General features: G+C 38.6%; 1 protein-coding gene across 1 annotated transcript in view; it reads right to left on the reverse strand.

Moving 5' to 3' along the window:
* Nucleotides 1-7,098: 7,098 nt before the first annotated feature.
* Nucleotides 7,099-26,701, reverse strand: part of LOC134533354 (lactase/phlorizin hydrolase-like) — a 39,969-nt gene continuing 20,366 nt past the window's right edge. Inside the window, exons 12-22 of the mRNA XM_063370875.1 lie at nucleotides 18,800-18,997; nucleotides 18,004-18,147; nucleotides 16,544-16,678; nucleotides 15,882-16,004; nucleotides 15,272-15,455; nucleotides 14,360-14,454; nucleotides 11,017-11,164; nucleotides 9,224-9,375; nucleotides 8,531-8,665; nucleotides 8,285-8,391; nucleotides 7,099-7,299 (exon numbers count right to left, since the gene is read on the reverse strand). Coding sequence (XP_063226945.1) covers nucleotides 7,161-7,299; nucleotides 8,285-8,391; nucleotides 8,531-8,665; nucleotides 9,224-9,375; nucleotides 11,017-11,164; nucleotides 14,360-14,454; nucleotides 15,272-15,455; nucleotides 15,882-16,004; nucleotides 16,544-16,678; nucleotides 18,004-18,147; nucleotides 18,800-18,997 — 1,560 coding nt within the window. The 3' untranslated portion in view covers nucleotides 7,099-7,160. The remainder of the gene's footprint in view (nucleotides 7,300-8,284; nucleotides 8,392-8,530; nucleotides 8,666-9,223; nucleotides 9,376-11,016; nucleotides 11,165-14,359; nucleotides 14,455-15,271; nucleotides 15,456-15,881; nucleotides 16,005-16,543; nucleotides 16,679-18,003; nucleotides 18,148-18,799; nucleotides 18,998-26,701) is intronic.

Here is a 26,701-nt window from a genome sequence, read left to right on the forward strand (position 1 = left end):
TAAACCCTTTAATAATGGTATGCGTAAATAGTGCATAGTGATAGTACAGGACAGCATTTAAAGAAATATCGTGCCTAGGTGCGAATTAGTGTAAGTACATTTTCACCGTTTGTGTACATCTACACTAGGACAAATTCCCATTTTTCTTGTAGCGCATATTGACTTTTAAGGCTAAAGAAGCAATTGTAAACGCCTAAAATTGAGCTAACTAAAGTGTTAACGAATTCGGAACTGAATATAAACCTTAATAAGACACTTTTGTAATAATCTGAATCTAACGGTGAAATAAAACGTACAAACTGTAATTGTCTCTCAGACCTGGTGATCTTGAGTTAAATAGTATTTTTGCTTACTAACGAACTAGCTGCTGCGAACACCAAAACTACTTATTTTGAAAATATTTAAACAACATATCGTAAGATGGGTATGATAGTTGTGGACAGATACGTAGTAATAAACTGTTGTGCTGTACATGTGCACATCCTCAATCCTGCTTATTACCAAGATAGGAAGGATCTACAGCCATAAATAAGTAGTATGTAAATGTATGTTCTGAAACTGGCTTCTGGCTGTGGATTGTGATTGTCTGTCCGCCATATTGGATTGTGACGTCACGGCGGCCATTTTGAACTCAAAAATTCCTCAAAATTCCTCGAAATTGACTCAAAATGACTCAAAAATTCCCGTTTTAAGAAAAAATTTCCCGTGTTCGAGGGAAAAATTCCCGTTTCGAGGGAAAATTTCCCGTTTTAGTCCTTAAAAATCCCAGCGGCTGAAAATTCCTAAAACTGGCTTAAAACTCCTAAGAGATAGCCGCTTATAAGCCATTTATAGGAATAAGGATACCATGACCGCCATCTTGGATTATGTCGTCACTGTTGCAATTTTCGTTACGGTCAACATCTTTAACTTTTTTATTTATTATCCGATTTTAATGAAAAAAATTTTAAATTTATAAAAAATTTCACTTAATAAAATTAAATAAAGTTTTAATAAAAAACAAACATTTACGACACGGAGCTCGGAGTCCGAGGTTCGAACCCGGTGCGGGCAAAAAAAATGGCGACTGATCCTTCCCCCCGTGGTGGCTGCTGACAGACTGACCCCCGACACTTATGTCAAAGTATATATCGTCACCTAGTATGACGTCATGGCCGCCATCTTGAAAATCCGTAATTCTTATGTTAGAAAATCGGGAAAGTTTTTAAAAATCATTAAAAAAATATTTAATGGAATTGATTAAATAAAAATCTTAAAAAACCACTGTTGCAGTTATCGTTACGGTCGCCATCTTGGATTATATAAATTTTGCATATTATTACAGACAATCACAATCCACAGCCAGAAGCCAGTTTCAGAACATACATTTACATACTACTTAAATACCCTTATGTTTTGAACTAAATTAGACTTAAATAGTAATTTTTATTCTCAGAATAGTACTTTTTTAAGAGAGAGAGAGAGAGAGAGAGATTTTATTTTTCAATTTACAGTGTTATTTGTGTGTTTCATGTTTAACTGTACTTAGAGTACTGTGGCGTGTAATTTGGTCAGAAATAAAATTTATTTAAATTAACTTTGGCTTTCAATACATTTCAACACAAATTATTTTTCTGTAACATACACCCTTATATAAGCTCAATGTGGTATTAAATGTTCCTAAGTGCATTTTAAATAGTAGCATCCTACGAGTGAGAGTAAGAGATAACACTTTATTTTCTGAGAGAGTTAATTTTCTACAAGCTTATTATTGTTATTGATTTGAAACACACGTATAAGAGTAACCATAACGCTTCTCTCAGAGTTGTTGTATTAACTGAAGAACGTGTATACTCATTTCTAGTTGTAGTAAAAATAAGTGTTCATATAGTCATTAATATACATAGTAGCACAAGTAGACAAATATATATTGTTTTATATAATTATCAAAGTACACCAGACTGCCTTCAATATTAGTTCCCACTTCTGTCCCTTGCAGTAAGGGTTAGTGCATCAAACAGTTGTTTCAGAAATTATTTTTAAATGGTATATAGAAGGGTTAAAATGAAACAACGTATTTAAAATTGTGCCTCATAAGGCACCTTAATTTTCTCACTACTCTTGGGTGCAAAATTGAATTCAAAAGGATAAAAAAAAATTCATGTTAAGGTAGCAATAACAATTTTCATTTAAAAAAATAAAACTTGCACGTTCCTACACTCTGGGTCCAACTTTGCCTATTAAATTGACCGAGATTTTCTAAATCAGTGTTTTATATATCAGTCTAAAAGTAATTTTTGCCAAATTACGGCAGTTAACCTGGCCATTAAAACTGATAAAAATTTATAAACCTTTAAGTTGACGATGATATTGGAGTTTAGGGGCCATGAAACACAAACCTAGGTAGAAATATTCTGGAAGCCACACTACAGTGACGACTACAGTAAGTAGAATTTATTTAAAACTAGCTGACCCGGCAAACGTTGTTTTGCCATATAAATTATTTCTAGGGATTTTTTAGTGTAGAAAAAAACCTAACTTATTGTAAGTGTGTAAGGATGTGGTATATGAGGATTTGGTGATAGAGGCATGGAGCGCTGTGAACGATGAGGGAATATAAAAATAACAAAACACCAAAAATTAATTTTTGTAATTTATTTAATTTATTATTTAAAATTATATATCATTAATTAATTCTAATAGTAACAGTAACAATCAATATCAATCTCTTAATGCTATAGCGTGAACAATATTTTTTGTTAGCCCATCTTTAGCTAACACAAACAAACTGGATGGTTTACCACGTATAGTTGTCCGTGAGAAAAACATGGTGTGCTCAAATCTAAGCCACAAATATTCATCGTTTGGCCTTGGGACTTATTGATAGTCATTGCAAATGCCAATCTAATCGGAAACTGAATACGTTTAAATTGAATTGGGAAATCTGTTGGTATAATAGGGATTCGTGGTATTAATATATTTTCACCTCGGAACTTGCCATTTAAAATGCTGGATTCGATAACGTTTTTCATTAATTTTTTAATGACTTATCGTGTACCGTTGCACAGCCGTGGTGGGTTCAAATAACGAAGTAAAATAATCGGAGATCCAACCTTCAATTGTCAATTATGCGGTGGCATGCCTCGCAAATCCAGTGAGTTCAAAAACTCTGTTGGAAATTTTACAGCTTCATTGGTATCAATAGATACCAAGTTACCTGGCAACAACTGTTGTATCTTTAGATTTAAATCGTCAACGTCCACATTTTTCGCAGCTAAAATTTCTCTTTCTGCTAGCCACTCAAGATTTATGTACTGTGTGTGTAAATTGGGAAATATTTGTTCAATGAGAGCATCTTGCGAATCAATAATAGTGCAGAAATCGGTCGGTAATTTTACGCATCCAGTTTCATATATAGTAACTTTTCCATCGCCGATATCTAAGAGTTGTTTTGAGAATTTTACAGCGGATGGATCATGAAGCATTTGAACGCGCATATTTACTTTCAGCTGTAGTTTTTCAACATTACGCCACAATGGTGATGATTTTAAGCAAGCGTTAATCTCATCAGCGTATGTAGAACGTGGAATGACGGGAAGTGTTTGTCTGAAATCACCTGAAAGGACTAACAGAGTGCCGCCAAATAGTTTGTCGTTGTTTTTAATATCTTTCAATGTCCTGTTCAACGCCTCAAGCGAATGTTTGTGTGCCATAGTACATTCATCCCAGAAGATAATTTTACACTGTTTCAGCACTGTAGCCATGGACGATTGTTTTTTTATGTTGCACACTGCGTCAGGGTTATTTTTAATATTTAGTGGCAGCTTAAACACTGAATGAGCTGTTCTGCCTCCATCCAATAAAGTTGCCGCAATGCCCGATGATACAAGGGCCAATGCGATGCCATTATTTGATCGTATTTCGGCGAGAATTATCGTAATAAGGAATGTTTTGCCAGTTCCACCTGGTGCATCCAAAAAGAAGAACCCACCTTGTCCTGCTGCAACTGCGAGCATAATGCGGTCGTATAAAAATTTAACTTTCACCGAATTTATTATTGACCATTTCCAGCAATATATTCTCAATATAAATAAAACAATTATTGATTTTATAATAAATGTATAAGAATAACTTATACTTACAACACAAAAGCCGTTGTTGGCGGGAGCTCGTGAGACGTGTTGAGTAGTACTTTTGAGGTTATGTAAATCACTTAATTAACTAATGGTGCGAACTACACTCAAAATTAATAATTTTATTAATTATTAATAAAATATGAATAAATAATTATAGTCCAGCAAATTAATAATATTTTTTACTTGAGAATATAGTTAATATGAGAGTTACACTGAGATAGTAAAATTATAACTGTAAACGTTACTACTACGCTTGATGCATAAACAATAATAACTGTGGAGGGAGTGAGAGAAGGCTCATTGTGTGAGACCGGCTTCGGTGTCATTCCTACTCCGTGCTGTTTACGGGGTGAGAAGTGACACGGGTAGAGCCCTGGCGGGGAAGGTTGATCAAGTGTTAATTGATCAGCTATCGACCGGGGTTGAAAAATATAAAATTCTATTAAAAATTAGGGGTTGCTGATAGAAGGGTGAAAATTTAGAGTTGTGTGTATTTTTTAATGCCACACAATAAAAAAATTAAAAATTTTGTTTTTTCAAAAATAAATAAATGTTAGGGGTGGACAACCCTTATCACTTAGGGGTATGAAAAATAGATAGTAGCCAATTCTCAGACCTATTGAATATGCATACAAAATTTCATAAAAATCGGCCAAGCCGTTTCGGAGGAGTATGGTAACTAACACTGTGACACGATAATTTTATAAACAAGATGTAACTAAAATGAATCTAAATCGTCATTAGTGAGAGCAAGAACATATGCAGAAAAAACCTCAATTTATTTATTGGTTTTGAAGTCATGGTATAAACTTGTTGGGTACCTTTATTGTTTATAAAATCAAATAAAGACTTGTAATTTCACTTTGAAGATGTTTACCCCTACGAAACAGCTATGATAAAGAAGGAAAGCGAGTTTAAAATGAAAAAAAAACATTGGTTTTCTGTTTTTGCTACCAAAATTTTAATTAAGTTTGTAAATATATTTTATAGGCGATTTCTTTGAAGATACAGTTGGAAATTACTAAAGGTAAATAAAAATAAACGTTGAATATTTATTCTGAAAGTAATATTTAATATTTCGCATGATATTTAATATGGAATTTATTATATAATAGGTTAGTTGAAAGTCATCTATGCTTTAAAGTGGAGGTTTGAATCTTCTGAAATGAGAAACAAGTTAAGTTCAATATAAATAATGTGTTTTTCTGCCCATGTAACGTAAAAATAAAAATTAAAAAACGAATGCCCAAACGATTGGTTTTGCAATTTTTGTGAAGAGGCAAGCATTGAAGGTACGATTCAGTGTGTTACGGGTGCATTCAAATGAGTTAAAAAAGGAAGCGAAGAATTTAAGCACGAGGATGAAACGTAATAAAGTAAATTAAAATATAAATTTCAGACAATAATAATCTGACTGAGTTTTTCTATTAGAGTAACCAGCAGTGCTATTTAAGCAACCGATATTCTAAATTAAACCAATTGCAAGGCCTAGAAAATTATTGTTTTCACATAATTTGTGTCCTATTTAATTCCGTTTTGTAATGTACTTTAAAGTTAACAATACATCCTGACCATACGAAAAGTTAAAAAAAAATTATTTAGTTTTAACAAATTCGAACATAACGTAAATTGCTCCATTACAGAAACTTTTCTCTAAGTGTTTACTTTAAGCATGAAATAAGTTAAATATGTTGTTGCACAAGTGTTATCCATGTTTACTTTAGTATTCACTTATTTTCACGATAATTGAGTGGCAAATATGGTAGATTTGGAAGTTAAATAATATGGTTTCGAATTCCCATTGAGTGAAACAGCGTTGAAATAATACTATAATAAATAAATTCAGAAAAAAAAGATTATACGACGATTATACGAGTTAACACGAAAAGATCACACAGTAAAAGTGTTTAAATAAAAAAAATATAACATTTTAAGATTTTAAACTAATTAAATATTGCAGTGAAAATAAACTGACAGTTGTGAAAAATATTGCAAGTGCTTGGCATATGTAAATTTAAACACCACGAAGGAAAAAACTAAAACGTATATATTATGTACACCCATTTTTATCAGTTAAAATACTTCTATAGTAAAAAAGTAAAATAACAATGTGTATGTGCAAAAATACACTGACTTTGGAACGACTCTGCTGATACACAGACAAGATTACACAGATTTTATAAAATACATTACATGATAGTTATTTAAATCAAAATGTGTACAGATTTTGTCTGCAGGTTAGACTTTATGGTGTAAGCAGATTTAATTTCTATAATGTGGTACACGTTGTTCTGGTAGAAGTTTACTGCCCCGCCTAGCGTTTCCTAACGTTTCTACCAGACTGTGTTCTTGTTCTGTTTTTAAATCATGCTTTTTATGCATTCCTTATGTTCACCCTGCATGACTGAGCTTGGGGTATTTGCAACCGGAGAGATTAAGATTGGATTCATGATAAGGAAGTAAGTCATGATTCCATGATGCCACGGATGACTGCATTGTTGAAACCCCGCACGACTATGGATATAGGCTTAGACCTGAGATGCTTTTAGGTTCCTATCAAACCCACATCCATCCCATACATCACTAAACTATAGTTTTATAAGAGGTTAGGGATATAACATTATTTTAACGGTATAAAAAAGAAAATTTCTTATATGATAAGTTTAGTGTGTTTACAGGTTCATGTAAATTACATACATAACTACATGCAACATATGCTTTCCTTTAATTAAATGAGTATAAACAATAAATAAATCTATTCACTCTTTTTTGTCATACAACTTTTAGTATAAATTAATATTCCTGTTCCATGACGATTCTGAAATAACTAAAAGTTATATTTATATCAAAAGTTTATTGTAAGCTAAACCTAAGTGCGTTCGTGGTTCATGGTCAGTGAATTCATTTATATTTTAGGAAAATTTATATTTTTTGAAAATTGTCCATATTCGGTCCATCAATGACATTCAGTGTACTTTTTTAGACTTGCTTTTACATCCGTGAGATATTTGTAGATATTGCATGCTGTAGCTATCTATAGAAATGTTACTCTATAACTTTATCCAGATAATTCTCAGGGAGCTTCCTGTTCTTAATAAGCGCCGCGAACACTCTAGCAGACTCCTTGGGGGTTCTTGGTCGCTGGGGATCGTTGAAGTCGATATGATGCAACCCAAATCTTTGTCTGGAAAAATAAAAAGAAACATATTTTAAATATAGACAATAAGTTTACAACATCAACATTAAACGCAAGAGGTTCTTAAAACTCACTTTTATATTGACTCCAAAGCAAACTAATACCAGCTATCTCTCGAATGTTAGTAATGATCACTACGCTAACAGTGTTTGATTGGGCAAGACAGTGATGATTATTTTGGGCTTAGTATTTTTAGCCATAAAACATGGTTGTGTTTGACACAAAGTTACTGTCTTCAAGATCTACAGTTAATGGATATTATCATTAATTATATATAAACAATATTTAATGGTTCTATGGAATGCAATGTCTCCGTAATATTCTTTAGCAATCACACAGTATTGTGTTTTGGAACAGATGCTTGAGCTAAAATAGAACATTGCATGGGATTCGACACAAGTTTTATGGATTTTACATGAAATCTTTTTTTTACAGTTTTTAAAGTGTTTCTTCTAATATATTCTTAACAGTTATCTAGTACTTGTTCAAGTTTATTGCACACTTATCTCTATTAAGTGCACTTAGATAACGGCTTTTCTAACGGCATCACACATATTATACGTGCACGGTATTTTCTCACTCGGCTTCCTACTGGTACAGATCGTGTTCCGAACTAGAAACTTCGATCACGTGAGCAGCAACCGAAGTAGGTAGAATAAAGTTTGAATTATGGCCAGAGTTTCTTCAAACGTTCTTAGTTTGTAATTTTTTCAACATTTTCATCCTATTATCCCGGTAAGTGTTAAAGGAATACATGTTCGTGAAATGTAACAACTCGTATATAATTTAATACAAATTCGCTTTCTGTTTTGTTGATGGTGTTTTGGAAAGCCCGCTGAGAGTGGGCGGGGAGTACGACTTACAAATCCCTGTAATGAAAAGCATTTACAAAAAGTGGATGTATAATTAAAAAGTTCCACAGGGGATGTGACGTATTTTACCCCACGCTGCTGAGAAGAAGGAAGGCACTTACGTGTATCCCTGTGCCCACTCGAAGTTGTCGATGATGCTCCATGCAGTGTGCCCCAGAACTGTGACGTTGTCCAAGTAAATGGCATCCAAGAGATAGGCCAAGTTGTTCTGAAACACACCACACCAATGTTTTCAAAACAAAAAATGAACTTAAATGTGAAAACTTATAATTTACCCTTACAGATCCTATCGTTGTCCTGTTAAAATGTTAATTACTGATAAACATGCAATGTTCCAATGTACTCACCACATAGTATTTGGCTCTCATGGTGTCATTGATCTCTCCCGTGTCGGCCCAACCGTTCTCTGTGATCAGTATGGGTGTGTTGTTGTAGTTCTTGGACACCCAGGAGAGAAGACCCCTCATACCGAATGGCGTGTACTGCACAACAGAAAACAATTTCAACTCAAACAACCTGATTTTAAATATTATTGTTTATTTTAGATAGTTTTTGTCTTTATTTTCTGTTCATTTGCTCCTGTCTAGTCGTTGATAGCCCATTGTGTCTGTATGTTTGACTAATTCCCTTCAATGGAATTTTCTGTACTATCAATGTTTTAAATTTTTGACATCGAATAATTTTGGCTTTTTTTTCCTGTATGTTTGCATACTTATCTTTCTTATCTGTTATGGAGGTTTATCATAACGTACAGTGTAATCATCAATGACATATGTCCAATCACACTAGCCCAGTGCAAGAACCATTCAAAGAACGTATCATTTGATAAAAAAAACTACAATATTCTCGTAAACGTTTAGAGATACAGTAGATTTATTCTGAAAAAAATCAAAACACTAAGAAAATAAACTATTCACATAAAGGTACATTTTAAGGCTATACTCAGCCAGACCTGAGCAGCAAAATGATGAAAAGAGTCGAATGTCTATACAGTTGCAGGTGTGTGGGCCCTGATCCGCGGAGGAATGGTCGGCACTCACCGCCAGCCAGGTGGCGACGGACACTGTCCAGCCGGGGTCTTGTGACGACATCACGTCCATGTCGCTCCACCGGCTCGCCCTGTCCAGAGACGAGCCCACGTGACTGACCACCCACGAGGAGTAGTAGTTGAGGCCGAAGAAGTCCGCGGTGCCTGCCGGGAGACACAGCACCGGCGGGCGGTCGTCAAGAGTGTACTCATTATTTTATATTTTATATATTTTATACTAGCTGACGTAGTCCTGCTTCATTAGCACTGCTCATTACCCCGTTGCTACTACAGTTAGTTATAAAGCATTAACAATTCATTTGTAGTTTTCAGGAGACGAATAAAGCATAGGCAATGCAATTGCAACATTTTCATCAAGAAGTAATTAAATTCTGATTAAAGGGGCGGTTTTCTCGATACCTCACGTATCGTCTCCGTGTTTCGAAGGTCAAGTGAGCAAAATTTCATCGTGTAAAAAAAAAAAGAAACAAACAGAATTATTTTTATACACATAGATTTTATTCAAGACGACGGCATCAAATTCATCGGGAATTAGCTAATGCCGTGAACACAATGCACAGACATTGGGAAAGGAATAGGAGGGGTCACAGCGAACGCCAGTGACATGTGTCACCTTGGCATCACATTTTGGCTCGGTAGTTGTGACATCACCATGCGGGATTTATCAGTTGGTTATGCTGAGTATGACGGAATACGGATGGATAACTTCTTATTTGAGAGCACCAAAAACCAGCAGTGTAAGAAATTCTTAGGTTTTCGCGAATGGTGGTCAGGTACTCACGCAATGAACTGAGTGTGCATTAATTAAAAATGACAAGGTATATAAAACTCATATTTATTGAAGGAATGTCAAGCAGTTACGAAAACAGGAAAAAAAAAGTTTATATTTTGTGTAATATTTGAACAAGAACACATTATAAATGTTAGTTGACTAAGATAAGTAACAATACATTATTGACGAACTATGGTTAATATATTTTTCCAAATAATATAATTTGCTTAATACTTAAACAATTAAATTCATACAAAAATAAGGATACTTCTTATAAAAAACGATTTATTTTGGTTTATAAGTTTTGTACATATTAAAAGATTTTTAAATTGATTTAAGTATATTTGAACTGGAATCCAATAAGGATTTGGTGTAAATATTTAAAAAAAAAAATAAATTTACGCTCACCTCATTGATACGCAAATAAACTCTGCTGCATGCTTTAGTGCTACTAAATAAATGAAAACTTACAGCAACATTTAGCTATTCACCTCAATTTACCAGTATGCCGGTAGTAGTAAAATGTAGGAAAACAAAATTTGAGGCTAAACGTGTTATTTAATTAAATCACAAAGACAATTCTTTAAAAATTTTGTATTTATTCAATGTTTTCCTTAAACGTATGATGCAGAAAGCAGAAGAACATGTGAGAATACATGTTTTTTTTCTTTTGGTTGAGTTTAAATAAAAAATAAAAAATTGATAAAATTAGCTTGTAAACTTATTTATGTTCTCCTTGAAATTTGAAATACTTATCATGTTTGGAAATAAGAGAAAAAATTTGGTCGAGGTTAAAAATCCACGTGGGAACTGCCAGTGCAGTAATGTGGTTCACGTGGCGGAAGTTACCGTGGGCTGTGTGTTTTCTCGTGGTGCTCTCGTTCCCTTACCTCGGCATCGTCACTGTTCAACCTCACCGCTTCACTCCTCACCTGTCTCTAATGACCTCGAGTATAATAAGGCCTCAAATCACCGTGCATTATCCAATAATGAAGGTATTGATGATGGGCTACCTCGGATGTAGTTGACCCAGTACTCGCCGAACTCCGGCAGTCTGGATCTGAACAAGCCCTCTGCCTTGCTGTTGTTGGCGACTCTCTCCTTCATGACGGCGGGATAGTCTCCCTCCTGGCTGTAGATCGGGTGCGCGAACCATCCCAGCTGCAATGACACACCTCACTGACACCTTGCATGTTACTATCTACATGCCAGCCCTCTGCCTTGCTGTTGTTGGTACTCTCTCCTTCATGACGGCGGGGTAGTCTCCCTCCTGGCTGTAGATCGGGTGCGCGAACCATCCCAGCTGCAATGACACACCTCACTGACACCTTGCATGTTACTATCTACATGCAAGCCCTCTGCCTTGCTGTTGTTGGCGATTCTCTCCTTCATGACGGCGGGGTAGTCTCCCTCCTGTCTGTAGATCGGGTGCGCGAACCATCCCAGCTGCAATGACACACCTCACTGACACCTTGCATGTTACTATCTACATGCCAGCCCTCTGCCTTGCTGTTGTTGGTACTCTCTCCTTCATGACGGTGGGGTAGTCTCCCTCCTGGCTGTAGATCGGGTGCGCGAACCATCCCAGCTGCAATGACACACCTTACTGACACCTTGCATGTTACTATCTACTTGCCAGCCCTCTGCCTTGCTGTTGTTGGTACTCTCTCCTTCATGACGGCGGGGTAGTCTCCCTCCTGGCTGTAGATCGGGTGCGCGAACCATCCCAGCTGCAATGACACACCTCACTGACACCTTGCATGTTACTATCTACATGCAAGCCCTCTGCCTTGCTGTTGTTGGCGATTCTCTCCTTCATGACGGCGGGGTAGTCTCCCTCCTGTCTGTAGATCGGGTGCGCGAACCATCCCAGCTGCAATGACACACCTCACTGACACCTTGCATGTTACTATCTACATGCCAGCCCTCTGCCTTGCTGTTGTTGGTACTCTCTCCTTCATGACGGTGGGGTAGTCTCCCTCCTGGCTGTAGATCGGGTGCGCGAACCATCCCAGCTGCAATGACACACCTTACTGACACCTTGCATGTTACTATCTACATGCAAGCCCTCTGCCTTGCTGTTTTTGGTACTCTCTCCTTCATGACGGCGGGGTAGTCTCCCTCCTGGCTGTAGATCGGGTGTGCGAACCATCCCAGCTGCAATGACACACCTCACTGACACCTTGCATGTTACTATCTACATGCAAGCCATCTGCCTTGCTGTTGTTGGTACTCTCTCCTTCATGACGGCGGGGTAGTCTCCCTCCTGGCTGTAGATCGGGTGTGCGAACCATCCCAGCTGCAATGACACACCTCACTGACACCTTGCATGTTACTATCTACATGCAAGCCCTCTGCCTTGCTGTTGTTGGTACTCTCTCCTTCATGACGGCGGGGTAGTCTCCCTCCTGGCTGTAGATCGGGTGCGCGAACCATCCCAGCTGCAATGACACACCTTACTGACACCTTGCATGTTACTAACTACATGCAAGCCCTCTGCCTTGCTGTTGTTGGTACTCTCTCCTTCATGACGGCGGGGTAGTCTCCCTCCTGGCTGTAGATCGGGTGTGCGAACCATCCCAGCTGCAATGACACACCTCACTGACACCTTGCATGTTACTATCTACATGCAAGCCCTCTGCCTTGCTGTTGTTGGCGATTCTCTCCTTCATGACGGCGGGGTAGTCTCCCTCCTGTCTGTAGATCGGGTGCGCGAACCATCCCAGCTGCAATGACACACCTCACTGACACCTTGCATGTTACTATCTACATGCAAGCCCTCTGCCTTGCTGTTGTTGGTACTCTCTCCTTCATGACGGCGGGGTAGTCTCCCTCCTGGCTGTAGATCGGGTGCGCGAACCATCCCAGCTGCAATGACACACCTTACTGACACCTTGCATGTTACTATCTACATGCAAGCCCTCTGCCTTGCTGTTGTTGGTACTCTCTCCTTCATGACGGCGGGGTAGTCTCCCTCCTGGCTGTAGATCGGGTGCGCGAACCATCCCAGCTGCAATGACACACCTCACTGACACCTTGCATGTTACTATCTACATGCAAGCCCTCTGCCTTGCTGTTGTTGGCGATTCTCTCCTTCATGACGGCGGGTAGTCTCCCTCCTGGCTGTAGATCGGGTGCGCGAACCATCCCAGCTGCAATGACACACCTCACTGACACCTTGCATGTTACTATCTACATGCCAGCCCTCTGCCTTGCTGTTGTTGGTACTCTCTCCTTCATGATGGCGGGGTAGTCTCCCTCCTGGGTGTAGATCGGGTGCGCGAACCATCCCAGCTGCAATGACACACCTCACTGACACCTTGCATGTTACTATCTACATGCAAGCCCTCTGCCTTGCTGTTGTTGGTACTCTCTCCTTCATGACGGTGGGGTAGTCTCCCTCCTGGCTGTAGATCGGGTGTGCGAACCATCCCAGCTGCAATGACACACCTTACTGACATCTTACATGTTACTATCTACGACACCACGTTGACATACTAGATCTTTCCTAGGTAATGTAATGAACAATGTCGAACACAGTTGCTATCGAATACACTCAAATTGTAATAGAAATGTATTATTTGATAATGTAGCTTAATAATTACTGATCATAAAATAAATTTTTCATTTAACCTATAGATTTCCAAATTGGGATTTTTTTGTATATGTCTGCCTGATTTATTGTTAAATAGCCAAAGAAAAGAATAATATCAGAGTCTAAAAAAGAGGAAATTGAAGCATATATATTATTTACTAAGCATAAGTACCTAATTTATATGTATATAACTACACACATTAGCTCTACTTATAAACAGTGTTAGTTAAATATCGTTGGTTCACATAAGTACAGCTATAATGTCAATTATTTATTTTATCCTTTTATATAATCTCAATATATTTTAGTAAAACAACTAACAATTTATAAATATCTTTCATTTATATGTTTTTATGTTCTAAAATTCTAAACTTTTAATAGAGATAAACACTAACAATCATTTTAATATGTAATATTTTTTATTTAGGAAATAAAAAGATAAAAAATAGATATTTCATTTTAGATATTAATTTAATTTTATCCATATTTGTATAAATGAATGTAAAATATAGATAAATTTGTTTGTAGGACTTAAAAGTATATAAAACATTTTAGAAATATTTATGTTATGATTTTTTTTCATGGATCACCATTATTACACATTAGAAAAATATGCAAATTTGTATCTAAAGTATAATCATCACATTCATAACATCTTTAAATTCTTGAGTCACAAAAGTGAGAATTATTTTTTTTCGCATATTCTTTATTGATATGACTTCAAAATAAACTTCGTCATAGAAGTGTAATGAACCACTTACAGTGAACTGCATGTAGATATCTGTTGCTTCTATGTCGGCACTGGAATTAGTTTTCGGTTGAGCGTATCCAGCACTAAGAGTTATGCTGACCTTGCCTGCAAACACATTCAGTAATATAAGAGGTGCCATTTATAATATGAAACTTGTTTTGTAATATACAAAATAAAGTGTAATATTTTAACGAAGTTTTAAAATTATCCATCATATTCGCATTCAACAAACCAGAATGCTCTAAGAAAAACCTAAGTTAAATTTTTATTGCGCAATTTAATATTAATGTCAAGCATTCAACATAAAAGTGTATCAGTACGGATAATATGAGAATATGCAATATTTCGGGTCCGATCAGGATTGAGAATAAATGAAATCAGCTGGAGGAAGGATGAAAGTACAGTAATTATGTAGAAATATCATTGTAAAAGTGGAGAAATAATTAAAATCACTTTATTGGTCCACAAATGGGAAATAACCGTTAAAATTAATGATTTTTCTGTTTGGACTTCAGTAATGGAAGATTATACAATCACACTTTAATAGTTATTTTTTAAAAAAGAACTGCAGTTGTGTAACAAAGTATATATCGTTTTTTTGTCATGACGCTTTAGAGACAAGTAATTATTCCCATGTTTGTTAAATATTCTAGGCCACATTTGGTAAACTATTGTTCCAACAAATTATCTTTGGTATTTCTGAACACGCAGCAGCGAAAATGGCCAGGCTACAGTGGCAAGGACCATGCACAGACGGAGAAGATAACTGAACACTGTGTCGCCAAACAATAGAACTGACCCCGCTGCTCTCGGCTGTGTTTCGGGAGTGAAGAGCACGAGGTTGTTATCAGTCATGTAGGCACGCAGAGGCACCAGCAACTGCAACCACTGGACACAGTGTATGCCAGAGTACTGCACGCACCCTTCTGCTCGCTCCTGAACTCTCGGTCGTATAGGCGGTAGGCCCTGGCGTGGGCCTTGAGGATGCTGTGTGCCACCAGGTAGTCGCCCACTCCTGGGGCATCCACCGCCGGAGGGACACAGCCGTGGCTGGTGTAGCCGTCTACGAAGGTAAGCGGCTCGTTGAACGTCACCCACCACTTCACCTGTGTTAGCGCACACAAGACATCACACGAGTGTGCAAGGGAATCCGTGACACACACAAAGAAAATTGACAATTGTCGAAGTACCAGGAAAATTATGCGGTCGAAAATGTTGAGGACTCGCAAAACAAGTATTCTGCTAGGAAATTAATACCACAAGTTGGCTTTGGTACATAAAATGTAATAATACTTGTAAAAGTTAACTTTCAAGAAAGACTACATTTTAATTATTAAAACCAAATAAATATTGACACGGATTTTACCATTCATGCACCTAATGATTCTATACTTTCAGAAGTAATGTAAATATGGCACACTAACCCTATAAGTACTTAAAGATGAATTATTATTTGGACAGGTTAAAACATGCATATTTTAACTGAAAAATATATGTGCTCTTATTTTCAACATTATTAACATGGTCCTTACCCTGTCACCGAAGTTGGTGTAGAGAACACGAGCGTAATCTTCAAAGTAGTCGCCAAAGGCGGAACCGACAAGTCCTCCAAGGTCTTGCAAGTGTTGTGGTAAGTCCCAGTGGTACATCGTGACCTAAAATATGGGCATTTTGTTTGAACACGTAGTACTGCAAGGATTTGTTGACTGTTTGAACCAAAAGTAATGAAAGATAACACTATTGACCCTATCATGGCAAATGGCTATATTTGGTACATCTAATACATTCTCACTTTTGATTAGTTTTAGACTTCATTATTATAAGGTTTTTAAGGCAATCTATGTAACATAATTTAATGATGATAATGAAACAATAAAAAATAAATAATTAATTACCACTGGTATTAAACATATTATCTTAAGTTACATATCACCAATTATAAATATCCCAACAAATAAAGTTTCTACAAATCTTACTTAAAATTTTAAATAATTTTAATGATATACACAATTTACAATAATCATATATTTAAATTTGTTTCAAACACAGAATTACACATTGAACTATACTGTTGGGTGATTTGTGAATGCGCAACCATGCGTTTACTTCTTAAACTGACAAGTTTCATTTTGGCTCTGACCTTTACATCAAACCATTATTTAAGATGTTGTTTGCTTTTCGGCATAACACTCACCACAGGCTGGATGTTGTTCGCCAGTAGTTCGTTGATGAGGTTGTTGTAGTAGTCGATACCATCTTTGTTGATAACAGACACGTCTCCTTTGGGCAGGATTCTGGCCCAAGAGATGGAGAACCGATAGAAGTTGAACTGCGACGAACATAAGATAACATTTCCGTTAAGTAAGTGCTATTTGTTGAGTATCCACAATGTAACATTATGAAATTTAGAATTATTTTATATTGTTATAAAACATTTGTTTAGTGTTTAGGTATTACATTAACATAATATGGAAAAAGTACTAAAGGGACGCATTTACTTTGGTAACATGCGACTATCCTAAAATATTTTTATAATACAATACATTTTTTAGATAGGTAATATTAGCCAGTATTCAGTCAACCTTATAAGAGAATCAAATTTTTTTTACACAAATTGTTATCTTTTATCATTTCCTTAGTGCTATGTAATATGGCAGTTAATACATAATTTTAAACATCCAGCAAGTATTTTAATATGTTTGATTTATGGAGAGAATAATCTTAATTACTCAATGAGCAATGGAAACAAATTAACTATTTTTCCGAAAAAAATGTTTTTAAACTCCTCATTTACTGAACTGGAAATAAATTGGCATTGAGTTTTTTTTAATGTTTAATGAATAGAAAATAATGTTTTAAGTTTGTGCGACTTTTGCAGAAAAGGCTAAGACATTAGGAAACATATTGTTCAAGGCCATTTATAACTTTCGTTTATCTTATGTAATAATATCTGAATGATAAGAATTGGTAAAATAATTAATGATAACATTCATTTTAAAAGATAACTTTTCTTAAGAGCTTGTTTGCTTCTCCCCGTTAGAACGTGACTGTACATTTTTCCCAACGAAATATTATAAAAAATAGTGACTAAAAAAAATTTGTGATCGTGGTCAAAAAATAATTTGAGAAACATATAAAAATTGAAATGAACGAAAAGACTAAGTAACACAATTAAACCGCAGTGGACACGACAAAACAATACAAAGTAAAAGGACAGAAAGACAACAAAATACATCATGACGTTTCGGGGACTGGAATCATTCCAGTTTTTCTTGCAAAACATTGGATATAAGAAAAGGTCACAGAAGGCTTACCAGAGTTTGGTAATGAATTACAATGCATAACTCGAGACCTGCAAAATTCGCGGTTTCGATGGCCTTCAGGATATACTGCACATACCCCTGTACACTCGGGCAAATAACGCAAGTTCATTGGCTGCTGACTTGTAAGTCGTCTCAGCTGGTTTGACTGTGATTCGATCCTTCTTTGGTTGAGGGTTTATAACTGGTTGAGATTTGTCCAGATGAACAGAAAGCCAATATCAAAATTATCTAAGAGGTATATGTGTTTGAATTATAGCCTATCACCGAATAAATCCGCGAATTTTGCAGGTCTCTATGCATAACGTACAGGAATTACACCGTAGGCTCTCACCCCCACATCCTTCAGCAGTTTGACGTCTTCCTTGTACTTGTGGTAGGAGTCGGCCGCTACGTCTCCTGAAGTGCGGTCAGCAATGCAGTTAGGCCTGGTGTGAACCATCCTGTCCCAGATATGTTCTCCTTTGCCTGCAATACACTGAGTCAGGTTGACACGTGGTTTTCAAATACTAGCGCATCGTAAAATACTTATTTGAGGTACACAACTTTAATATTCAACTTTCTCAACATTTTCTGTGTATGAAAAACAAACAACGCCTCCATGATTAATTATTTATGTTTTGTTTCATGCTCAAAATAATTGTCAACATTTATTTATTTTGAGTTCTCCCCCCATGCCTCCAAGCACTGTGCGTGAGGGAGTTATTAAAAATTGGATTAATATTATTTTATTCTTAGCTGAAATCCTTTATACTTACAGTAGTTTAAAAACTATTTTTAAGACATAAATTTACTGGTATAATGTTTTTATGGCATAATTTGTGCTTGGAGGCTGATAAGGATTATATACACCAGTACAAGTCAGTTCCAGAACTAACTCTAACCTCATTGGTACTCGAATACTGACCGGTTCATTAATTTTTTATTCAGTTGGATACAAAATCTTACTTCTTTAATGTAAACAGTTTACATTGATACATTATTTAAACTGTTTCATCGGCAATTTATTTACTGAGGTGCACAGAATGAGTTTCTGTTTACATACAAATTTAATTTTAATTATATTAGTCGTATGTAATTAAAAGTGAAATGACTAAATTCTAAACTAGCCACTAGTTAGGCTTCCACACCTCACGGTATTGTAGCATTAGCCACAGAGGAAGAGGCTGGAGGCACTGACCGCTGGTGTTCCAGGCGCCCTCCACCTGGTAGGCCGCGGTGGCCGCCCCGAACAGGAAGCCCTCAGGGAAGGTGGTGTTTCTGGCCGCTTGGCTGCGGCCGAAGGCCAACAGCAGCAGTAGCAGCTGAGGCGCGCGCATCTTGGGCGATCAGTGGTACCTGGACGCAGGGCGCCCGCGCTTATAGCCGAGCCTCAAGTGGTCGCGCACCGCAGCCTTATCGTGTGAGCGATGGATGGCCTGTTGAACCTTGGAGGCGGCGATAGCTGCGACCTGTTGTCCGCTGTGTTATTAATTGTGAAAAAATGCTACTACGTTGGTTAAAATGTGGAAGGTTTATGAACAAAAATTAAAAATAATAATAATTTAATATACAAATACTATTAGTAGTGTCAAATGAAGACTTCTGGCACATGATTCAGGCTGTCTATGGTGATTCACACCGTGCCTGAAAAAATGAAGTTAGGTTTTTCTGAAAACTCTTCACAAGAAGAAGAAACATTTGACTCTCCAGTTTCATGACTCAAGAATATCCAGAAGTTAACTCATGCTCTTCTTTGAATTTAAGGAGATAAAGTATTTATGGTCGTGGAAAGTGGGCATCTTGCATAGTACGGTGATATATATTTTCTTTCGTGCAAAAACTGTTAGTGGAAACGTTCCGTAGATTTCTTTAAAACATGGAAGTATTTTTTAAACCATACAGAGCATGTTAACTCCATGCGGGTGGTGCCCTAATTGAGAGCCACGTGAGTGGAAGGTCGACTTTAGGGAAAATAGCTGGCTTAACTAGTTAACAATTTGATAACCTTCTCTTAGGGAAAAAGGGTAACCTGTGCGCTTCATACAGATTTTAAAAAAAAAATAATATAAATTAGGGTAGAGCGTGATCCCGCAATTCAGGAAATATTTCGGAATCACTAAGGCTTTATTTACCACCGGGTGGAAAACATTTTCCACTTTAATCAGCAATGCAGAGAAAACTAATTATACAGAAAAATATCTGCTTAAAGACATGACCAACTATCATGTTATCGGCTAACGGAATTTTACCAGGAAGAGAGAGTTGAAAATACATTGGAACTGTCAGCGAACTGATAAGACTTTATACATGCTTGTAAAACAGTGCGCAACCTTGTGCCTGCTCTATGTTTTTGAACTTCATAGATCTAAACATTTCAAAGTTCAGTTTAATCGTTTTATGTGTAGTCTACTTTATTTTAAACCCGCCCTCCGAAAGTTTTACATTTTCCCAAGTTATAGATGGAAATGATATGCTGCCATCTCTACACCTGTTATTTATTTGCCTCTAAAGATTTTCTTGCAAAAAAAACCATTAAATTTTCACATTAGTATAAAAAGTATATTTCACTGTGATTAAAAATTCAGATTTTTACCCCCACAGTGTGAACTTAGATAACCTTGAAGACCTTGATAGCATCCTAACTACCGAAAAGCCCTAATATGTATGTTTTAATATTTCAGTATCACTAAGGTTTTGTCTTCTTCTGAAAAAAAATTCCCTAAGTTTTCTGGTTTCTTTAGAGTCATTAATAGTGAGGGGTCAAATCCTAATTTCCTCGAATCTGAACCCCAAAGAGAACTTCGAATATACTCCTCTAATTATAATCTATGTTTCTTGGTTCTAATGTAACATATTGTACAAGAAATGAAAAATATGAATAATGGTGTTGAAACATTTAATCCTTTACAAGTTTTATTCATGAACTAAGGTCCTGCATAAATCCATTGTAATAATATTTATAAATAATTACACATTAAAAGAACAATATCTTGGGGAATGGTAACAGGTTACATATAAAGAAAACAATGACCTAGTCAATTTCAGAGATTATTGGTGCTGAGTTTTTTTTAAATTTACTTTATTTCCTCTAGTTTTTTTCTTATAATTTTTCCCCAAATATAGAATCCTTTGAATACTAAAGATTTGATAGTTTTTGAGGATTTGATTGGCCAATCTCTAGTTATTGAAGTAGAGGATTTTTTTACGTGATATGTGTTTGTCATATTATTGAGCAACATTATTCTAAGTGAAAATAATACATGGTAGTGAAATTAATAAGGGGTTTTAGAGACATAACTGAAAAACAAACACCGTTAAGGACATTTCAGGAAATACTATGATATGTAATAAATGTTTCCCCGATCCTGTCTCGACTTCAGATTGAAGACATTTTGGCAAAAACAAGACACATTTTGTGTATTTTGGTCCTACCTGTGATGATTCCTTGTGGGCTGTTAAAGCAAAAAAAAAAAAAAACTATTTTACGATATGAGGCTTTGGAATATGGCGCATTGAGCAAAAATAGCCTTTGTACACATTATTTGTATTTAAAATAACAAATTTGCAGTATTTTAAGCAATAATTACCATTGTTAACAATATTCTAAGAAAAAATAACTATTTTCCACAATATTTTATGCAAATATAACCATTATCCTTAGTATTAGTAATTTTTTATTTATACATGTGATATCCTGTACATTTTAACAACTTTTTTTTTACATTTATGATGTTTCCTAGTTGGTTTTTAACTGCTTCCCTTGTGACAATAATCAATCAATAAAGAATATTCTCTAAATTGTTGTAAACTCTGACGCATTAATTTTCTCATAAACAATCTTTGTCCATTATCCAGAAAATTTCAAGGCTAATTGTTAACTATATTTGCCCATATATAATGTTTAAATATCTAAGAGGAGTGAAGAAGTGTTATTTCTGTTATAGAATAAGATATACATCATTTAAATAACAATGGGCAAAGGAGGAACATTTCTTGCTTTTTCTGGAAAATTTAATTTTGGGACTATGGTTGCTTTTTCCAATAACTCTACAGTTATATTCTTTTCCGCCCGAAAATTTTCTGAACTGGAAAAAAACATTCTCACACAACCATAGGCTAAACATGACTGCGAGTTTTTATACTTAAAGCTAATGGATGAACTGACGAACAATAATGTAGTGACAAAGTTAAATCACTTGTCTGACAACTGTTTTGCTTTGCAATCCCAGTGAAATATATGACGTATTTAAAGGAAAACATGGCCACAGCATTATGAATAACGTTACATACCTTCGTGAGTATTTGCAACACATCTCAGAATCGGGAGAAAGGCAAATCTCAAGAGGGAATCCACGTGGCGCAAGATGCTGACGAGTGTAAACACCGGTGAACGCGACGTTTCGTAATGACTGGCGCGGAGTGGCCGGGGCGAAAACGAAATTGAATTGCTCGGTGCGCGGTGCGTCAGCTCATTAGGCGTCCTTGCGGGCCTCGCATTTCCTCGCAGCCCAGCGCGGCACGCTTACCTTGATTGCGATTAATTACCGGCTGTGCGATGGCCGTGGGAAGGGGGGGGGGGGTACCCCGCGTGACGTCACACGTGGTCGTGCCTGCCTGGTTATCCGCTGTGCGGTGCGCTCTGTGCTGCAGCAGCGGGGCTTCACGTTCATTACTTCTGATGTAACTTCTTTGTTGATAATTAGCTTGTGAAAATATTTCAACTGATTATCCAACATTTATATAATAATATAGATCAAATTGAATCATTCAGCCTAACTGTAGTATTTAAAAATATGTTACCCATAAACCAGGGTTCTAAAATACAATCTCCTTGTTTATGACTTATCTTTCAAAGAAATTTGTCAGTTGGGCATGTGGAAAAAATGTTTATGAACAAATAACTATTACTATTATACGGAATATTGAATAAATCTGGGGCATAGTGGTTAAATACAATGAATTTATACTAACTATAAATTATCTTCTAGGCGCAAAAAAAAAGGTCCCCATACATCACAGTACAAGATGTGTACGGTGTAATTAACATCACAACCATGCTGGAAGCAATAAAAAAATTCACCACTGGGTGTATTTACTGTGAGAAAGGAACAGTGCTGAACGTCATACAATATGCACCCACGCGGGTGGGGGGGGGGGGGGGAGGGGGGGAGGTTATAAAAAAAGCGCACCACAATCAATGGTTCCAGAAGAGGAGATATTAAAGCAACGTAACAAAGTAAAATAATTACTGATAGGACGCTGCTGACTTCCGGTTGAAACGAAGATTTTCAACTTTAAACACGTAATAATAAACAGAAATCTGTGTGCTCAGGCCAAGGAAAAAAGAAGCAGGAGGAGTTCTGCACGGTTTCGCACTTTGTCTCGATCACGATGTTAGCTTGACGACACCGAACACAACCACTGCTCATGAATATGCGCAGTGCAAGGGGGGCGAAGAGACGAGCAGTAGGGAGAGCCAGTGCTCATGAATATAAGCGTTGCAAAAGGGGCAAAGAGACGAGCTATAGGGAGAGCAACTGCGCATGAATATGAGCGTTGCAAGAGGGGCCAAGAGACGAGCAGTAGGGAGAGCCACTACTCATGAATATGAGCATTGCAAGGGGGGCGAAGAGACGAGCAGTAGGGAGAGCCACTGCTCATGAATATGAGCGTTGCAAGAGGGGCGAAGAGACGAGCAGTAGGGAGAGCCACTGCTCATGAATATGAGCAGTGCAAGAGGGGCGAAGAGATGAGCAGCAGGGAGAGCCACTGCTCATGAATATGAGCGTTGCAAGAGGGGCGAAGAGACGAGCAGTAGGGAGAGCCACTGCTCATGAATATAAGCGATGCAAGAGGGGCGAAAAGACGAGCAGTAGGGAGAGCTACTGCGCATGAATATGAGCGTTGCAAGAGGGGCCAAGAGACGAGCAGTAGGGAAAGGCACTGCTCATGAATATGAGCAGTGCAAGGGGGGCGAAGAGACGAGCAGTAGGGAGAGCCACTGCTCATGAATATTAGCGTTGCAAGAGAGGCGAAGAGACGAGCAGTAGGGAGAGCCACTGCGCATGAATATGAGCGTTGCAAGAGGGGCCAAGAGACGAGCAGTAGGGAGAGCCACTGCTCATGAATATGAGCAGTGCAAGGGGGGTGAAGAGACGAGCAGTAGGGAGAGCCACTGCTCATGAATATGAGCGTTGCAAGAGGGGCGAAGAGACGAGCAGTAGGGAGAGCCACTGCGCATGAATATGAGCGTTGCAAGAGGGGCGAAGAGACGAGCAGTAGGGAGAGCCACTGCTAATGAATATGAGCAGTGCAAGGGGGGCGAAGAGACGAGCAGTAGGGAGAGCCACTGCTCATTAATATGATCGTTGCAAGAGGAGCGGAGAGACGAGCAGTAGGGAGAACCACTGCTCATGAATATGAGCGTTGCAAGAGGGGCGGAGAGACGAGCAGTAGGGAGAAGCCACTGCTCATGAATATGAACGTTGCAAGAGGGGCGGAGATACGAGCAGTAGGGAGAGCCACTGCTCATTAATATGAGCGTTGCAAGAGGAGCGGAGAGACGAGCAGTAGGGAGAGCCACTGCTCATGAATATGAACGTTGCAAGAGGGGCGGAGAGACGAGCAGTAGGGAGAGCCACTTCTCATGAATATGAGCGTTGCAAGAGGGGCGGAGAGACGAGCAGTAGGGAGAGCCACTGCTCATGAATATAAGCGTTGCAAGAGGGGCGGAGAGACGAGCAGTAGGGAGAGCCACTGCTCATGAATATAAGCGATGCAAGAGGGGCGTAAAGACGAGCAGTAGGGAGAGCTACTGCGCATGAATATGAGCGTTGCAAGAGGGGCCAAGAGACGAGCAGTAGGGAGAGCCACTGCTCATGAATATGAGCAGTGCAAGGGGGGCGAAGAGACGAGCAGTAGGGAGAGCCACTGCTAATGAATATGAGCGTTGCAAGAGGGGCGAAGAGACGAGCAGTAGGGAGAGCCACTGCTAATGAATATGAGCAGTGCAAGGGGGGTGAAGAGACGAGCAGTAGGGAGAGCCACTGCTCATGAATATGAGCGTTGCAAGAGGGGTGGAGACACGAGCAGTAGGGAGAGCCACTGCTCATGAATATGAGCGTTGCAAGAGGGGCGGAGAGACGAGCAGTAGGGAGAGCCACTGCTCATGAATATGAGCGTTGCAAGAAGGGCGGAGAGACGAGCAGTAGGGAGAGCCACTGCTCATGAATATGAGGGTCCAAGAGGGGCGGAGAGACGAGAAGTAGGGAGAGACACTGCTCATGAATATGAGCGATGCAAGAGGGGCGAAGAGACGAGCAGTAGGGAGAGCCACTGCTCATGAATATGAGCGTTGCAAGAGGAGCGGAGAGACGAGCAGTAGGGAGAGCCACTGCTCATGAATATGAGCGTTGTAAGAGGGGCGGAGAGACGAGCAGTAGGGAGAGCCACTGCTCATGAATATGAGCGTTGCAAGAGGGGCGAAGAGACGAGCAGTAGGGAGAGCCACTGCTCATGAATATGAGCGTTGCAAGAGGGGCGAAGCGACGAGCAGTAGGGAGAGCTACTGCGCATGAATATGAGCGTTGCAAGAGGGGCGAAGAGACGAGCAGTAGGGAGAGCCAGTGCTCATGAATATGAGCGTTGCAAGAGGGGCGAAGAGACGAGCAGTAGGGAGAGCCACTGCTCATGAATATGAGCAGTGCAAGGGGGGCCAAGAGACGACCAGTAGAGTGAGCCACTGCTCATGAATATGAGCGTTTCAAGAGGGGCGAAGAGACGAGCAGTAGGGAGAGCCACTGCTCATGAATATGAGCAGTGCAAGGGGGGCCAAGAGACGACCAGTAGAGTGAGCCACTGCTCATGAACATGAGCGTTAAAGAGGGGCCAAGAGACGAGCAGTAGGGAGAGCCACTGCTCATGAATATGAGCAGTGCAAGGGGGGCGAAGAGACGAGCAGTAGGGAGAGCCACTGCGCATGAATATGAGCGTTGCAAGAGGGGCGAAGAGACGAGCAGTAGGGAGAGCCACTGCTCATGAATATGAGCAGTGCAAGGGGGGCCAAGAGACGAGCAGTAGGGAGAGCCACTGCTCATGAATATGAGCAGTGCAAGGGGGGTGAAGAGACGAGAAGTAGGGAGAGCCACTGCTCATGAATATGAGCGTTGCAAGAGGGGCCAAGAGACGAGCAGTAGGGAGAGCCACTGCTCATGAATATGAGCGTTGCAAGAGGGGCCAAGTGACGAGCAGTAGGGAGAGCCACTGCTCATGAATATGAGCAGTGCAAGGGGGGTGAAGAGACGAGAAGAAGGGAGAGCCACTGCTCATGAATATGAGCGTTGCAAGAGGGGCCAAGAGACGAGCAGTAGGGAGAGCCACTGCTCATGAATATGAGCGTTGCAAGAGGGGCTTAGTGACGAGCAGTAGGGAGAGCCACTGCTCATGAATATGAGCAGTTCAAGGGTGGCGAAGAGACGAGCAGTAGGGAGAGCCACTGCTCATGAATATGAGCGTTGCAAGAGTGGCCAAGAGACGAGCAGTAGGGAGAGCCAGTGCTCATGAATATGAGCGTTGCAAGAGGGGCCAAGAGACGACCAGTAGAGTGAGCCACTGTCGAGTCGAGCTACCGTGGCGAGAGTGAACTGTGAACTGAACGAAGGAGTGGTTGATTTATGGATAGACATTTTATGTGTTTTAATTTAATTTACAGTGTAAAAATTAGTAGTAAATAAAAACTTTATTTAATCAACTGTATTTTTATTTCCGAACATTTTTTTCTTACTGGTAACAATATAAATTTTCGGTGTCGATGGTACATCGCTCCTGACAGAGGAAACCGATATAAAATTATAAAAATTATCTAGGGCTTGTAAAAGTCATTATTTAAACCTTACAAAAATTATTCTGTAACGTTGTTTGTTGAGGACATTATTTAATAGTTGGAATATGATTTTTTTTTTTTTTTTCATTTTGCAGGCAGTACCAGTTGTCTACGGTATATTCCTACGGGCGTAACCAGAATTTGTGGAAGACGGAGGCCGAAGGTAGCT

Source organism: Bacillus rossius, chromosome 6 (genome assembly GCF_032445375.1).
Source record: "Bacillus rossius redtenbacheri isolate Brsri chromosome 6, Brsri_v3, whole genome shotgun sequence".
Lineage (NCBI taxonomy): Eukaryota > Metazoa > Arthropoda > Insecta > Phasmatodea > Bacillidae > Bacillus > Bacillus rossius.